The sequence below is a fragment of the Diplotaxodon limnothrissa genome, linkage group LG12 (assembly GCF_057381915.1).
Source record: "Diplotaxodon limnothrissa isolate DT_005_m linkage group LG12, D_limnothrissa_male_GT1.1, whole genome shotgun sequence".
Taxonomy (NCBI): domain Eukaryota; kingdom Metazoa; phylum Chordata; class Actinopteri; order Cichliformes; family Cichlidae; genus Diplotaxodon; species Diplotaxodon limnothrissa.
Genome location: NC_140607.1, coordinates 8,860,167 through 8,877,166, shown reverse-complemented (window position 1 = coordinate 8,877,166; position 17,000 = coordinate 8,860,167). Strand labels below are relative to the sequence as shown.

At 39.0% G+C, this 17,000-nt stretch overlaps 1 protein-coding gene across 1 annotated transcript; it reads left to right on the top strand.

The window, feature by feature from the left end:
- Window positions 1-1,136: 1,136 nt before the first annotated feature.
- LOC146620845 (secreted frizzled-related protein 1-like) lies at window positions 1,137-13,200 on the top strand. The gene is made up of 3 exons (XM_085367093.1): window positions 1,137-1,807; window positions 4,638-4,718; window positions 11,927-13,200. Exons 1-3 carry the CDS (start codon window positions 1,303-1,305, stop codon window positions 12,250-12,252), a joined length of 912 nt encoding a protein of 303 aa, XP_085223219.1. The 5' UTR covers window positions 1,137-1,302; the 3' UTR covers window positions 12,253-13,200.
- Window positions 13,201-17,000: the final 3,800 nt, after the last annotated feature.

The following is a 17,000-nucleotide window of genomic DNA, read 5'->3' as shown; positions in this document are numbered from 1 at the left end:
GGCAGCTTATCGGGTATTTTCCTTCAGAACCTTTCTCCTGCAGAGATAATTATTATGAATGAAAACACTATTTCCTGTCTTTACTTGGGAGGCTTCTTATCCTCTGTGTCTCGGCGTGTTCCCTGCAGGACATTTTAGAAGCAGTGGAATTAAAAGAAAACCTCTAAATAAGTGTTATTATTATCATTATTATTACTCACTAAGTCTTGGCTCAGACTCTTAAATTCAAAATCCTCAAAGAAACTTCAACCTTCAAGGAAATAAAGTGATATAAAGTAAGAATAAAGTGATATAAAGTAATAATAATAATAATGTTATTTTTTACTGAGTTTTTTGCTGAGTTTTTGCTGAGTCAAAGATGACACCCAAAACTGTCATGTTTCTTCAATAAAGTTATAAAAGTCGAATTTTTTTTATTTGTCTATCATATTTTCTGAACCAAATAATGTGTGCATCAGGCAGGCATTACAGTGGATATGCTTTAGGAGATGATCTGGGTTTGTGCTCCATTATATGGAAGAACATAAATTGCCAAAAGAATAAATGAGTTAAAAAGAATACAACAATGAATACGTAAATATGTACAGGTGTAAAAATGAAAGGAAAATAACAATAGATGAAAATAAAAGAAAGGAAATGCATTTGGAGTTGTTTCTGCGTTTAGGCTGTTTCAGGCCTCCGTACAGTAACAGCTGATGGCAACAAGCTTATAGAGCTGCTTTATTTAATATGAATGAAATCAGGATTTCCTCACATTCGGGGATGCGAGGGGCTCGTGTTGTTCCCTGCACCACGTTCTTGTTACAGGCATAAAACAAACCCAGTGTCACACTTTAAAGCTGTGCAACTTCTAATCGAGCTTATTCCTACACCCCAGTCAGTCTGAAAGTATTCCCAGTTTATGCGCACATATCCAAATATATTTATTATTATTATTACTTTATATCGACAAATGAAGCGCAAAGGGAACGCTGGGGAGTCTCCCGGAGAGTTTTTACACACGCGGTCATTAAGCGCTTTGACTGACAGCCGAGTGCCAAAAGGCGCAGACGCGCTCCGATTGGTCAGAGCGCACTTTACAACCCCCTCTTGTTTCCGAGCACCGCACAGTCTCAGCGCATTACCTCCCCAAACTCTCGCAGGAGCCGCACGCAGCCCAGCAGCGGGACTACAGCCAGAGGAGATAGTGGACTTATTGCAGAGCGCCTTTCTCCTGCGTCGCTGTCGCTGTGCGTTTCTTCATGAACTGAGTGTTGCCTGGCACTCCGGTTAGCAATCATTCAGTGGCTGCAAAGACACATCATGAGCTCTACTTGTGAGTGCTTCTGCAGGATGTTCCGGCTGCTGGTGACGGTGGCACTTCTGTCAGGGTGCAGGGCGTCAGAGTACGAGTACTTGCCCTGGAATACGCCCGTCTACGGCAAGTCGCCCCAGTGCGTGGACATTCCGGACGACCTGCGGCTCTGTCACAACGTGGGCTACAACCGGATGATGCTGCCCAACCTGCTGGAGCACGAGACCATGGCCGAGGTGAAGCAGCAGGCCAGCAGCTGGGTGCCTCTGGTGCACAAGAACTGCCACCCGGACACGCAGGTCTTCCTGTGCTCGCTCTTTGCTCCCGTGTGCCTGGAGCGGCCGATCTACCCGTGCCGCTGGATGTGCGAGGCCGTGAGGGACGGCTGCGCCCCCATCATGGAGGCCTTCGGCTTCCCCTGGCCGGAGATGCTCACCTGTGACAAGTTTCCCGAAGGTGAAGTGTGCATTGCCATGACGACACCCAACGCCACGGAGGTTACAAAACCCACAGGTAACTCACCTAACAGCAACTTCAAAAGGTCAAACACACACACACACACAGACACACACACACTGTATATTTGTGAATAAATGTTTGACAAGGAAATATGCAAATTAATAGCTGAATATTTCCTGGGCATAAACCTGCCATTTAAAAGGTTTATTAACATGTTGTCTATATGATGTATATTTTTATTTATTTATTTATTTATTTATTTATTTTTGTTAAATAAACAAACTTTCTCAAGGTGAAATTTAAATGTAGAAATTTGAAGTCAAACTTCAATATAAAGTTGAAAACCTTTTAAGAGAATTATACTTTTTATATATATATTTATATATTCTGTATAAATAATATATTACCCCTGCAACCCTGATAAGGAAAAGCGGAAGAGGACGGATGTTTAAATAAAGAGTTCAGGTGAGGGGTTTATATTAAAAAATTTTAAAGGCATTCCCTTAAAATTCCAGTGAAAGAAAACAATCTTCAAGTTGTCTCATAAGGAAGAAGTTGAAAACGAGATATTTTGCAGTGTAGCTTGATGAATAAATATTCATTCTTTGAATCAGTTCCAATTTCTTAATATAGTATTAACTACCTAACCCTGACTAACTTGCTCACTTAGAAAACAAACAGCCAGCACTTTTGCCACCGTGTAAAAGACGACACCGGTGCAGTTAAATGGGCATGCAACTGTTGTTTCAGGGGTGAAAAGTGTGTTTGCAGATGCAAATCCGAGCACAAACAAAGCAAATGCGACCTTTTGGGGGAGCAAATTCAGCCATGAAAACCTGGATTTGATCCTGTTTTAACACCCACCACCCCTCATGTTTTTTAAAGAAAGTCTATCACGTTTACGTTTTCCTTTCACTCTATAATCCCCTGGCTTTAATGTGCAGGTGAAGTTGCTTGCTATTGACAACGAGTGATGTTGTAATATTGCAAAAGCTCAAACAGATGTTAGTCATTTATTTCAAGGTGTTCGCTGAGCTGGAGGACAATGCTGGGAGGAAGTCAAGCAGCAAAAAAACAAAGAATAAAAAGGTTGGAGGAAAAAAATGTGAATACCTTAATATATTTAAGCCCTGTGCTCTGGCAAATGTTGTGCATCTGATGAAAAGATGGAGATCTGGAAAATCGGCGTCCAAGTTGACGTCGGGAGGGCGGTTTGTAAACAGAGCTCCCAAGGACATTCTTTTACCCCTATCATCTATCACTAATGGGTGCTTTGGTGCAGATTCCCCAAGACGCTGCATCAGCAAATGGGGTTGTAGAGGGCAATAGCATTAGTCCAGCAAAACTGTCTTCCAGCACTAACCTCTGCAAGCCAAGTTGAGAAATGCCAGAGAAGCCCATAAAAATCGCAGAAAATAACAATTCTCTGGATGATAAAGCTGAGAGCAAGGCTGCAGTGCCAGGTTCTCTATCGGTTGCTCAGGCGAGGTGAGGTGTACGCCGAGGGGTGGGGGTGGAGGGACTACAACTGCCTCATTCACTTGAACCATAAAGTTAAAGGGGTGGGGCCTCTACTTATATTTCAATCTAAAGCCCCTTACTGAACATGTTGGCCATAAATGGAGGGACTGTGGATCTTCCTGCGATAACACAGAGCTCACTGTATCTTTGGGGGAGAAGGGACGTGTTTGTGAGTGTGTGTTTTGTCGGGGGGGGGGGGGGGGGGGGGGGGGGGTTGTTGCTGACTGACATAGTGGTATGGATGGAGGCCTGTTTTTCTGAAAAAGACTCCTTTTTCAAGGTAAGACGAAGGGACCACACAGAGCTCCATGCTCTCCAGACTTCACCTGTTATCATTTGTCAGCACTGGGGTTAAATAAAGCCAGCCTGTTCCCACAGGTCGGCTGAAGCTTAATGATTGTTAATAGAGGCCAGCTAACAGTGCTTGAATACTGCAGCATAGGGACCCGTGATAAGTGATTTAAAGATGAACCAGGCGCTCAGAGGCAAAGGGACCCAGTGACTCTGTAAACATTGTCTGTTTTCACAAGCTCTTCACACCCGAGCGATGCTTTCACAAGCATTCGTTAAACACATGTAAATGGACAACTGGAAGAGAGTAGAGTGCTGTTACCTTCCCCTTTGGTTGATCGATCCAGGCCCACAGTGGGACACCGCAGTGTAGTCGGGGTTAATGTTGCAAGGACGCTGCGATCGCAATGCAGGTCCAAGTTTGTTTGGAAGGTCGGCTCAGCTGTTTGGCATGAAACGATCGTTTGTGGTATTCAAAAGAATTGAAAAATTGTGTCAGTAAAAAGTTCGCAGATATGCCTCAACTGAGTTACTTTTTGGCAAAAACACTTTTTGGCTCTTTTGGGATTTTTGTCTTTGAGCTGGCTATTATACACCTCTACACCCTTTTTAAACTCTGGAATCTCAGAACATTCTTTTAAGGTTGAATTTAATATCTTTACCATTTATTCCTTCCATATTTCTAATACTTTTTTAAAGGTGTATAGATGAGTGTTGAGCAGATGCATTTTGAAAACTGCCTTAGTGTAGCAAAAAGTAAAGAAGAGCGGCTCTTAGTTACAGCTGGCTATAAAAGCTTAAGGCATTCCTCACTGACATCAGGTCATCAGAGTGTACGAAACCCAAGGGAGTAGGTGACTGACTACTGACAGTAAACAGGATCTGTGCATCCTCAGAGATGTTAAGATGCGTAGAAGTCTGCAGGATAACTGACTGAAGTTGAATATGAGCACTCCTGACCTGGTCACCAAACGGGCAACATAAATTCCATTTGACATTTTGTCTTCTATTTGCACCGATTTCTTGTCCAATTGTTTCTTTGTTTTTTGTGTGTGTGTGTTTTCATCCACAGGTTACTCTCCCATCTGCCCTCCATGTGACAACGAAATGAAAACAGACACCATTCTTGAGCACATGTGTGCCAGCGAGTTTGGTAAGCGGCGTCCCAACACCCACAAAACACAGACAGTTGGATGCACTGCATAAAATCAAAAGAACTCTTTACTGTATTTCCCATCTTCAAAGTTCATAAAGTTTTATAAAGTGTGCAACTTTTATTTTTCCCCCCATAGTACACTGTGTCCTGGCGGTACTTGGTCATATTTGGCAGTTCAATTTAATGTGACGTTTTATCTCTTGGTTAGATATACTATCCCTGTCTGGTCTGGTGGACCATGATGTTCTGTGACTAATGAATTGGGGTCATTGAAGTCTTTAAGTGGCAGATCTTTGCAGTTGTAAACTGGGATGTTTGTTCTGTTGTCTGGGCTGACTGATGTTACAGATTACCTTCTTCATATCCTAAATGGGAAAAAAAGTTAATGATAAACCATCTCCAAAAACAATTCTTAAATGCTAATACCATTTCTTCATGGAAAAAGATAAGAATTTGTTTCTCATTGTGTTGACATTGGGTGTTTGACTTGTGTTAATATTCTGCAACTGTTATCTTGTAATATAAAGAGCCGAGGTAGCTGTTCTAGTGAACTGGTTCTATGGTAATAAAATCTAACTGAGCTTGAAGGTCTTTGAGTGAAATAGTTCATACATCTAAGCTAATATAGGCTAATAAATATTCTATTTAATACGTGGTATCACTTTCAACAAGAAATTTCCACTCAGAAGCACAACTAATATCCTGGTTAGCATTCAAGAGTGATAGGTGTTCTGAAAACTTGCTCTCCAACATTTGTCTGTTTGTTTGTTTTGTTTTTTTTAATAGAATTTTAGCGTTCCATTCATCTATAGCTTTTTCTCAAACTGTTATTTTAAATCTACAAATGGTCAACTGGAAGGGTAGGCTAACAAGAACCATTAGCAAGCTTAATTGCTGTAGTTGTAAAACTCCAGTGCACAGGCCACAACTTAATACAATGCAGGAAACCCTGCTGGGTTATTGTTGGAGAATTGCAACACAGAATTATTGGGTAAATGAGAATTAACACACGTAATTATTTGCTACATGCAAGGCATTGGATTTTATTCAGATGTTAAAAAAAAATGCTCGTGTTTACTTTAGTGTTAGCTTTATGGATTTAAAATTTTTAGTTCAGGTTGTTAGGTGATTTCCCAAATACAAACCTGTTTCCAACAAAAATGGGACGCTCCTTAAATGTCATTCCTAGTAGTGCATGGGTTTTTTATGTTTTTTTCCATAAACATGAAGTGAGTAGAAGCCTGATTGGTATCACCGTTTTTGGTCAGAATAAGATCTGAGTGAAAACAGAATGCAGAGAATTACTAGCTAGTTTCAACTTGCATTTATGGACACAGTGACGGACTGTGTTTCCTTACAAAGGTTTTCAGAAATGAGCCTGTGTGGTGATTTCTGCCAGAGAACTTGCTGTTTTAAATGCATTGCTTCTCGAGGATCTAAAATTCACGGCTATTCTCAACTGAATGGCTGACGAATAGCTCAACTGCCAATTTTTGGCCTTGTTTATTGGGATTCTTCTAGATACTTTTAATCTTTCAATCATATTGCATACCAAAGATATGAAATCTCCAAATGTTTCACAATGTTAGGTTGAGAAAATTTTAAATTGTGGAGCTATTTTTCCCATGAATCTAATCTTTTAAGGGAGAAGTACTCTCCGTCTTCCCATCTGAATTTCAAGAAACCCATTCTGGGATGTTCTTTCTTACGTCAACTGAATCTAGTATTGACAGTTAAGTCAGTGTCTCATGTTCCACCTTGAGGGTTCTTTGCCATTACACAACTTTTCCAGTCTTTCGTTGACCTTTTCTCAACTTTGTAAAACATGTTTCCTGCTGAAAGACAACACAATTTCTTATTTTCTGCAGTTAATATGTCAACTTTTTACTTTAAGAGTAGTTGTAAGATCAAAAGCTTGGTGATGATCAGAAGATCAGTTTTAGAAGGATGTTGTTCATTTTGAAAGGCCATTCTTCAGCTCTGCAGTCATGTTCTGAGGTCGTACCAGAAATGTTCTTTTGGAACATTATCAAATCTAAAGACATATTCTGAAGGGGATTTGGAAGTGGGTTTTGAACACGTCAGAGCCTATTTGGAAATATTAAGAGATGGCTCAGAATCTGCTGCAGCCAGCTTCACACATTCTTTTCATTAGAGGATCCTCAGTCCAACTTGAATGGAAAACAACATTAAAAAAAAAACAGGAAGGAAGGACGATCTTAAGCTGATGAGGGCACTTGTTTTAATTGTGGAAATTTGGAGGTCTTACATGAGGAATCCAGTATAAACCATATGTACTTAAAAAAAGGAAATTGAAAGCTTTGAGTTCAATTAATAACACAAACACAGATTGAACTGCAGACATGAGAACGTTCAGAAATAATACACACATGATGCACACAAGATGCAAGTTGTTCTACTTTCATCTTTTATTCACCAAAGCTTGTGGCAGCACGAATTCCAGGTGCCAGGCTAAGCAAACATAGACTGGACGCACATTGAAAACACACATTCTTCCAGTTCTCAAGAAAAAGTTTAAAGTTACATTTGTTTAACAAATTGCATCGGTGTTTATGCTGCGGTGATGAGACTTGCCCCTTTGAGTCTGCGTCCCGGTTTGCCAAGGGAGCGGGCTGCATTATTGGCTTGTTTCATCTTGGATGAAGACAGATGTTGTTTTGCTTGCTTGTCATAAGTCACCTAACCAGCTGACATATGAGGATACACAGACAGATTTAGTGTCAGGCTGAGGATGAGACCTTGTTGCTTGTGTTGACCCTGCGAGGGAGGGACATAGTCTGGAATGCAACAAACTTCTCTATTGCTTCAGTATGGCTCGATTGTGGCGGGTAAACGACTAATGCGTAGCCTGACACGACACAGCGCTGCAGCTTGCCAAAGATTTGTTTGTTAATTTTTTTTTTCAGCAGACCGACGGAATTCAGTTTTGGTCTGGAGAGAAATGCTATAAATACATCCAACAGCAGCTAAACAGCAGAAGCTAAACATGAGTTAATGCCTTGTCTTGAGCAAAAAGGAAAATGTGCAGATGGAAATATCCCACGCTTTAATCATTATGTGTTTTATCCCACAAGGTCATCCCGATATCTTTCTTGAGTTCCAAAAAAAATATTTGGACAGTAAACTTTAACAAGGCAGCATCTTAAATCCAAGCCTGTTTTGTTTGGAGAAGACTGCAAAAATAGATGTGATGGATTTCTTTGCTTTTCTCAGTGGAACACAGGGATGGAAAACCATAGAGGGGCTTGAGGGATGAACCAGAGACTGAAGCCTTTGTTAATCTGCGTGGACCAATCATGTGTTCATTAAAAAAAAAAAAAAAACTCAACCTAGCAGTGAATTAGAATTTTTGTCCATCTCATTTACTTGAAGCTGCAAAATGAAAGATGCCAAAAATAGTGTCTATCATGCATTGCACTGCAGTGCTTCCCAGCATTTAAATTGAGCATGTTTGATTTTTCCATGTGGTTTGATAAAAGTGGAGAATTCTGTGGTGAAACTTTTGACTTGTGTCCCCTGGATGTGGAGTTTTTCTGGCACAGGAGGAAGGATGGCTGTAAGTTGTGTGTTGTTGAGCTAATGCATCAGAGTTAGAAGAACGAGTAACAGGTTTCCCTGGTGAGGACAAATATCGCTTATTTCCCTGAAATCCTCATGATTAATATAGCTGTTGGGCATGTATTTATGCACACACGTCCTATTTGCCGCACTCAGCTGTAAATGATTTCAAACATCATCACAACATCAGCTTTTTCTTCCCACTGCAATTTTTCTCCGTGCTTAAGGTTTTATGGTACCTCATTGTCCCAAAACCTCCAGAAGCCCTTCAATTAAATCTCCTCGGCTTCCAACTGTTCACTTTGTCCTTTTCCGAATTGCTCCCTCCCTTTGCTGATGTGATAAACAACAGGGCATTCCTGTGCTGGATGACTGTTCAGTCTAGCTTGGACCACTTGCCATTATTGTGAATGAGGAGCACTGCTCGCCCTCCTGCTGGGTTTATGACACGTTGGGCACTTAAGGATCCCATTAATACATCTGACCCAGCAGAGGTAATCGAGTCAGGTTTCAGAGACAACATCACAAAAAGAAATCTTACAATAGAAGTCATTTTATTTTAGTGTGCTGGCATGCGTAAAAGCATCCAAATCACTGACAGTATATCTTCCTTTTAACTTTTGTACTGTAACAAAGGTGCAGCATGCACATATATTTGATTCCACTGAAGACGTTCCCATTTTATTTAAAGAATCGTCTATTTTTGACTCCTAAAAATGAAAACCCTTGTTATAAGCTGCATATATGTACTAGTTCTGACCTTTTGGGGGTTTTTTTACACTGTAAAACTGGTGGGTTAATACCTTGACACTGGAGTAGGAAAATAATTAGTGACAGTAACTTTAATCTCTTAACATCCAACTAATTGACAGTGGACTTTTACCCAAAAGTCTTACTCAAATAAATATCTTGTCACAGGAAAACTGTAAGGCCCAAATGCATCTAAGAGCATTGTTTGATCTTCTGATCCAGGAAGGGCTTCTGAAAACACGGTCACGTCAGTGTGAACATATTCATAGCTGTTTTACAGTTAATATGCTAATGTTATAGGTTATGACATAAGAATTAAGTGGGCAGATTTGAGAAATGCTTTCTCACAGAAAGGCTATCTTCTCTTTTCTTTTCTTTCTTTTGCTCACTGTATAAGATGAATTTATTTTTTTGTTTGGTAACTTTAAAAATTGAAAATATTTTAAAAACTAATGTAGGAAGAAACACAAACAAGGGCAGTTTCACTGACCATGAGAAAAGAAACACTGTTGTCAGTTATTTGATCATTTGAACGTCTTATTGTATTCTGCTGCTGAAGAGATTAAGCCCTCAAACAACGCGAGGTGCAAAGAAAGTTCAGGGCGTTAAAGGATTATCGAGGTTGGAGGATTTATCAAGATGAAGTCCTTTCAGTGGTGGGCCAGACCTTTTCTTTTATTACACACTAATTATGACCGCTGCATTTTGACTTCTCTGAACACTAAGCCCCCTCACAGAGACTGTTTGACGGGGGATAAGTCTTAATCCGTACCATGTGCACTGTTAATACAGGGGGAGGCTCTTTATTTATTTATTTTTCAACACTTTAATTAGCAATTAGCAATACGAGTGCAACTGGAGAGCAAGGATCCAGTACAGGTTTTTCTGTCTACTATAATTCTGTAAAAAAGCAAGTGATCTGGTGTTTAAAATCGTGGAGAAAATTAGATTGAAGCCTAAGTTTGTTCTCTTCTTACTGGAGTGGGGAAATGCTTGGTCAGGCTGTTCCGCTACTGAAGGTCACAAGGCTTTATTCCCAGCTTGATCGTGATTTATCCTGACACAAATGTCAGTTAAGTCAGACATAATGCACCTAGATATACTATATGACAGGTCATAATGTGTGTGTGTGTGTGTGTGTGTGTGTGTGTGGGGGGGGGGGGGGGGGGGGGGTAATGGACATTTGGACCACCAAAGTCCAACTCGTGCTCTGTTTCAGAGGAAACTTAGAGATTAGAAGGTTAAATAGAGTTTAGTGAAAGATCAGGGGTATTTTGGTCAATCTGAAAAACATACTTGGACTTAAATGAAGGTGAAAAAAAATTATATTGCATTGCTAATTGTGATAAAGATATATGCTTTGTCTATATTTACACCTTAACCTCGTAACATCCGCCAGGTCACTAGTGATGTGTTTGTGATGCGCAGGTAAGAGGCTGGATTTTAAGGGAACATTTAGTTTCTGAAACATTGGTTGTTCACCATGTGGCTAAAATATAGCCTAACCCTAACCCTATGTGGTTCACTATTGACAAGCTGGAAGCCCAGCGCAGTATTCCTGAGAATTTATTTGTGCTTTGTTTGTTTGTTTGTTATGTCGTGAAAAGCAGAAAAATTAAGTGGCTTTGTCCATAATTGGATTTGGTCTTTGAACATCAGAAGTCACTGAAAAAACATACCGCATTATTTATTAGTATTAGGCTAAACCCCAGAATTAAGAGGATCATGGATAAGTTCTTTTGCATGAACAGGATTTGCAACAATGCACTGTTTGTGGGAAAATGAGTTTCAGTCTATGTTAATTAAATTACTTATGTATTATTAATAAACGGTGATCCAATTTTTAATCAAACATGAGTAAACAGCAAATTGTATAAGGCGGTATCTTGGCTAGCTATTCGTCATTAATCCATGTTATTGTGTAATACTGTTGACCTGAGCCACCAATAGTATTAAGATTATGAATGTACTTTGATTGTGTATGCATTCTGAAATAAAACACACATTTTTGTGCTTTAGCAGTCGTGCGCTTCACACGACTTTTTAACCTCATTCTTACTGATTATTCCCATTATTAGACTTACTGCCACACTGTTCAATAGTTGATTTGAATAATGGGCCCATGATGTACATAGACCACTTTTACTTAGCAAGTATGTTATAAGTGCTACTACTAAAATAAACATTGCTACTTTGGCAATGTTAAGAGTGTGGTAATGTACTTCATATTGTATTAAGTATGGCAGCGATTGAGACTATAACTGATTCAACAAGAGTTTTTTATTAATGTCAAATAAAAAGTATTTTCCCATATACTTCTATACAACAGGAAGTCATGTTTTGCGAATTGAAAATGCAAGTTTAAAGCACCAAAAACATTCTCTTAAAGTTTAATATTACACTCATTCTATCATTGTACTGTAAAGAGTACAATGATATATTTTTTTATGGGTTTGATTCCTTGAATTTTAATGGTTCTCATTTGGAAAAATTAGTTGTGTATATGAGGTAAAAATGATTAAGAATCATCTGTAAAGGATGGGGAACCATAGTGGCATGTTTCCTTATATCTGATCTATTATATCTATATCTATTATTGTGTTATTGTTTTATTTATATTTTGATATTGCTAGGGATGATGCAATGATCGGGGACCATTCTTAATTTCGTTGTTCTCATGAGATTGACAATAAAGTTTCTGATTCTGATTCTGATCACGGGAGACTGACCTGCCTAATATCCTTCATGATGATTAATTTTACTAGTGCACTACACTACCAGGAGCTGTCAGACGCAGCACTGTACAACACGTTGAGTTCAAAATGACATTCACATTTTAGAGTAAACTCATCTTTCTGTTGTTCCTCCGCCCACAGCTTTCAAGGCCAAGATCAAGGAGGTAAAGCGAGAAAACACGGACCGTAAGGTGATCCTGCAGAAGAAGAAGAAGATGTTGAAACCGGGAAACCTGAAGAAGAAGGACACAAAGAAGTTAGTGTTGTACTTGAAGAATGGTGCTGACTGCCCCTGCCAGCAGCTGGACAACTTGGGAAACCAGTATCTAATCATGGGCCGCAAGGTTGATAAGCAGTACCTCCTCACAGGCATCCACAAGTGGAACAAGTCCAGCAGAGAGTTCAAAAATGCCATCAAGAAAATGAAGACCTACAAATGTCCCGTATTTGAGAATGTTTTCAAATAATGTGACCTACCCCTTCATCACTGGTTGCATCTCATCATACATATGAACTTGCACAAGCATTCACAAACTTTCTGTTGTTCTCTTAATATATCTTTATGTCTTTGTACATTTGCAGATAGCCGATACTGTGGACTGTCTGTCGTGTTATGTTGAAGATGTGACGACAGGGTTGGGTTTTCTTTTTTTCCCCGCTTCAACTTAAAAGGACATTGTAGTAAAAGCCCTACCTTGGTGAAATCATTTCCAGTATATAGATACTTCATTCACATGCTTTCTCAAAAGGTCTGTGGATTTGTTGTGCATTTTGGGAAAATATACATACTTCTTTTTTTTTTTGCTAGCAATTAGAGGAGATGTCTAACACCACTTTCCAAGAATGTGTTTTTGTGTGTGTAAATTTGAAGCTAAAGCCAGTAAACTGTTAGCTTACCCTTTTTTTCTGAAAAAGGAAGAAGAAAAAGTGTTAGCTCAGCAAGAAGGAAACTGCTAGCTTGTCTCTGTCTAAACCTTTTAATAAAAGAAAGCATAAACTGTCATTTTACATTGAGTTTTCTGTGTATTACAAATAAAATGTATTATTTTAAACAGGGGTAGAGTCAAGCTAGCTGTTCCCTTTTACTTTAAGGCTTTGTATTAATGTAGGCTAACAATCTGCTGGCTAACTGTTATAAATACATCCAACAGCCTTTTATAAAATGGCTCTTTCTGATCATAAAGAAACTCTTAAAATCAGTGTATTTTAAACTTTAAAAGCCAATAAAGGTTTGTTGTAGAATAACTTATTGACAGAAGTCTGAATATGCTGCCATGATTATTCTGTCTAACTGAAGACTGCACTATCAGCAGTTATGAACATTTCTCTGAAGCTCATTCATTTCATCATTAAACATTGTTGTTTGAAATCCATAAGAGAAGCATTAACACCAATCACAGAGTAATTTGTAAGCCTGGGTGGCAGATTACTTGATTTTGCCTTTTTTAAATATTTCTTTTTATGTTGGTATACGTTTAGTCTGCAGTATTCATTATTCTTTGGTCATGGAATACGCCTTGTAGTCGTACAGTTTTGCAAAACTTATCAAAGAGCAAGTATTGGCAATTCTGTTTTTCTCGTTTGTTCTGCTCATGTTTCATTTTCAGCACTCTATTATTGCAAATTGGAATGTCAGCAGTACATTGTTGCCTATTACATGTACATACAAATTTTACATAAATGTATAAAAAAAAAAAAAAAAACTAAATGTGTTGCCGAGATTATTTTCTTGATTGTTTTTTGTCATTCATTTTCTATCTGGTGGTTGGACCAAAACTTGGTTCAGTAAAATATCTTTAAAATTGAAATTCTTGGTTTCACGTTGTTACTAAAATATGAATACTGACATTCCTCCAGTGTTATCATCCAGTGAAAGATTTAGGTTAAATTTGTTTAAAATTTGAGTCTCTCAAGAAACAGATTATTTAAATCGCATTGCCACCCCAGCCAAGTTGGCTAAGTAGTTATTAAGTGAAATTAACAGGTAACCTTTTTGTATTTTCAGATAGATTTTCTTTCTTCTTACAGAAAAGTTGCTGTCTATCATGCAAACTAGAGGTGACTAAGGCAATCTGCTAGTGACAAAAGCAATCACAAAAAGGGCTAAGATGAAGCACCTTTTTTGTAACTATTTCACCTAGCAACAACCAGCAGCCAGTTGGGAAATACAGTTTTTTTTTTCAAAATGACCAGAAGCTGTATTATATCTAACATGTCAGCCAACTCACAAGCAATGTGCACATGACATCATGCACAGCGTCTATAGTGAATTTGTTAAGTGAGTTACAATCGTAAAAAAAAAGAGCATATGAAAGACTGGCAGTGGAGACAGCAGAGCCGTATTTGCTATCGAATGAAATTTCACGGACTCAAAGATGTTGTAATTCTTGCTTAAAGCACCTCTTGCATGGAACGTATGTGTAAAATTACTGTGTTACAGCCTTCTAGTTTCAGTTATTTAGGTAATCCAATTATGATACAGTAACTGATGAGTAACGAACCTGCTGGGGCAAAGTAGACAGTCTTGTTTTTGTCCCCAGTGACAGCTTCATACATTGCAAAATGCTTTTATATAATACCAAATAGAACACTGTCAGTCATACCACTAAGTGAAGTGTAAATAAATATAACCAAAGTCTGAGTGAAAATCTAAAATATTGGGAAAAAAATTACTTTCTCAAAGCTACATCTTTACTACATGTAAACACTTGTTGTTTTTAAAACTTTCTTTCAGATACACAACAGTCTCATATCTTTATGTAAGATGTTATTTTGCTCTTTGTACACGATGTGTGACACTGCCAGAACAACTGGCTTCTGCCTTGACATGTCAAACAGGGCCGTGTCAATCTAACATTTGCATGCTTTATGGAAAGATAAAGCATCGCGTTGCCAGATCTCCATGCCAGAGGATCTCTGACGCATGCATGTTTTTACTCCCACCACTTCTCCAGTGATGTTAAACTCTTGTCTGGGTGGCTTTGAATCCAGGTTTATTGTGGTTTCATGGGCTGTTGGTGCGTTGGTATGTTGAGTGTAAATGCCAGTCCCGAGTTATGCATCATTAAAAGCTCATGTTGATGGTGAACTGTAATGCTTTCTTAACCAAAGGGCAGCACTGTCTAATCAAGTGTCTGTAGTTGAACAGCTATGACTTTCTAATGCAAGAGTCACAGAAGCTGCCCCCAAGATAAGCAGTAGATCTCAGCAGCCCATTGATAAATATTTTAATATAAATGCTTTTCAGAATTGAAATTCATCGTGTCAGTACAACATGTATAAACTGCAAAACATGAAACCATTCTGTTAATAAAAACGCTTGTTAAAAACAAGGCGGTATCAAACAGACCAGTGTCTTGCCCATCTGGTTTCAGCAATGGCTTTGGTAGTGGAAAATATATCTCAGATGTTGACTTTGCTTTCTAATCATCACTTCAGCTGCCTTCAAAAGAGCGCCAGAAAACTAGGGGCCAAAATGCAGCTTTGTCCTATTAAGAGATGATCTGCGAAAAATATCCTGTTGGATTCATCCTTTTACTGAAAACCTCAAATTGACAAAGCTGATGAAGTATTATTTTGATTTGTTCCACGTCACAGTCAGGCACTGTATTTATTTATCCCTCCAGTATTAATACCGCACACTTGATTTCAGTCACCAAGTTGACAGCTGGATTGAGAGCTTAGGGTTAGACACTGTGTGCATCAGATCTTGTGAAATACCTTGGCAAATTTGGTTTGGGCTTAATTATATAACGTTCTTTCACAACAGCAGAACCCCAGGTATCAGATGATCCTTTATGATCAAGCATTTGGCAACCGTGGGAAGGAAGAATTCCTCTTTAACAAGAAAAAGAACCATGTGCCTTCACCAGTTGGGTGGAGGGTGGGGTGGGGGGCTATATTCTTGTTGTGTAAATAGTTTGCTTTTAATTTCCACTGCACATTGGGAAAACATTTTGTGTGATTTCCAACTATAGAAAAATCATTTTAAGTTGGGCAAAAACTGAAAACTGTGTTGTACTGAGACATTTTCTATACAGTTGTGTATAGTTTAAAGTTTGCGCACCCAAAAATATGCTTCACCTGAGACAGAGGTCAAGATGGATGTTATTTCGAACAACCGCATAGCAGAAGAGGCTCCAGTCTTCCTCTCCTCTGTGATTTAAAGAAACATCTGGAGAACTCTTGGGCACCACTGTCTGTTTAAGATGCAACTCCACATCCTCACATTAACAGGAGGAAACAATAAAGTGCTATTAAGACTTATAGCTTAAATATTTGGCAGCAAATAAGCTATCGTAACATGTTTTTTTTTTTTTTCTTTCACCATGTCCAAATGTTTCATTTTATGGATCCCTGAGCCTGGAGGTTTTAAAAAGTGAGGCCCTTCTCTGTTCGTAATCCATGTTTGTGCCTTCAAAGCTGCTGCCACTTCCCCCCACCTGCTATAAAACCATCCTTTGTATTTAAAGGTATAGCTATATACTCTGTTTCATGATCCACAGTCAGTAGCCAGCAATTTAAAAGGAACATTTTGGACGATTTTGTTTTGGCATTTCACGCAGCCATTATGTGCGGTGTCATAAAGCTAGAACAGGAATACAAATCATTTTTAGATGTAACATTAAAATGATTTCCTATAGCTACAAATAAGAAATATATCCTCTTTAACACAGTTTGGACTGAAGTTTTACAATTTAAAAGACAACATTAGCCTTTTTTCTAGAACTTCAGTGTGTGAGAGTGTATAAATTTCCAGTTATTTAAATGCAGAAGTGGTGTTTTGGCTCCCTTGTTGACCCTGAGCTACAGAGCTATAACCTCTAATGTCTTTGGCTTGTATGCAGGATTCAGGAGGGATGAGTCTGCACACAGCACTGCAGACCTGGTTCCTCTGGAATTCTGGGACTGCAGTCAAATTGGCAGACTATTCACATCAATCATCTGGTTACACCTCAGGCTGTTTGCCTCCCGCTAGCTGCGCTTGCGGCATGTGATATAACTATAACAGTCACTGAAATCCTGGCAGAAAAGTGGACAACCTGCAAAGAAAATAGAACAGAGAAACAATTGTTTTCTGTTTCACGCAGGTCGACAAGGGAGCTGGGGGAGGTGTGCGTGCGTGTGTGTGCGTGTGTGGGGTTGTGTGTATGAGTGTTTGAGAGAGAGAGGGAGACTACATACGTGGCCAGCGGCCATATTTTTTTGAATAATA

What these genes read in the sequence shown, in the direction of transcription:
- LOC146620845 (XM_085367093.1), top strand. Translation starts at nt 1,303, where the DNA reads ATGAGCTCTACTTGTGAGTGCTTCTGCAGGATGTTCCGGCTGCTGGTG. An exon ending in GGAGGTTACAAAACCCACAG is followed by an intron (nt 1,808 to 4,637) that starts GTAACTCACCTA and finishes TTTCATCCACAG; the next exon opens with GTTACTCTCCCATCTGCCCT. An exon ending in CATGTGTGCCAGCGAGTTTG is followed by an intron (nt 4,719 to 11,926) that starts GTAAGCGGCGTC and finishes CTCCGCCCACAG; the next exon opens with CTTTCAAGGCCAAGATCAAG.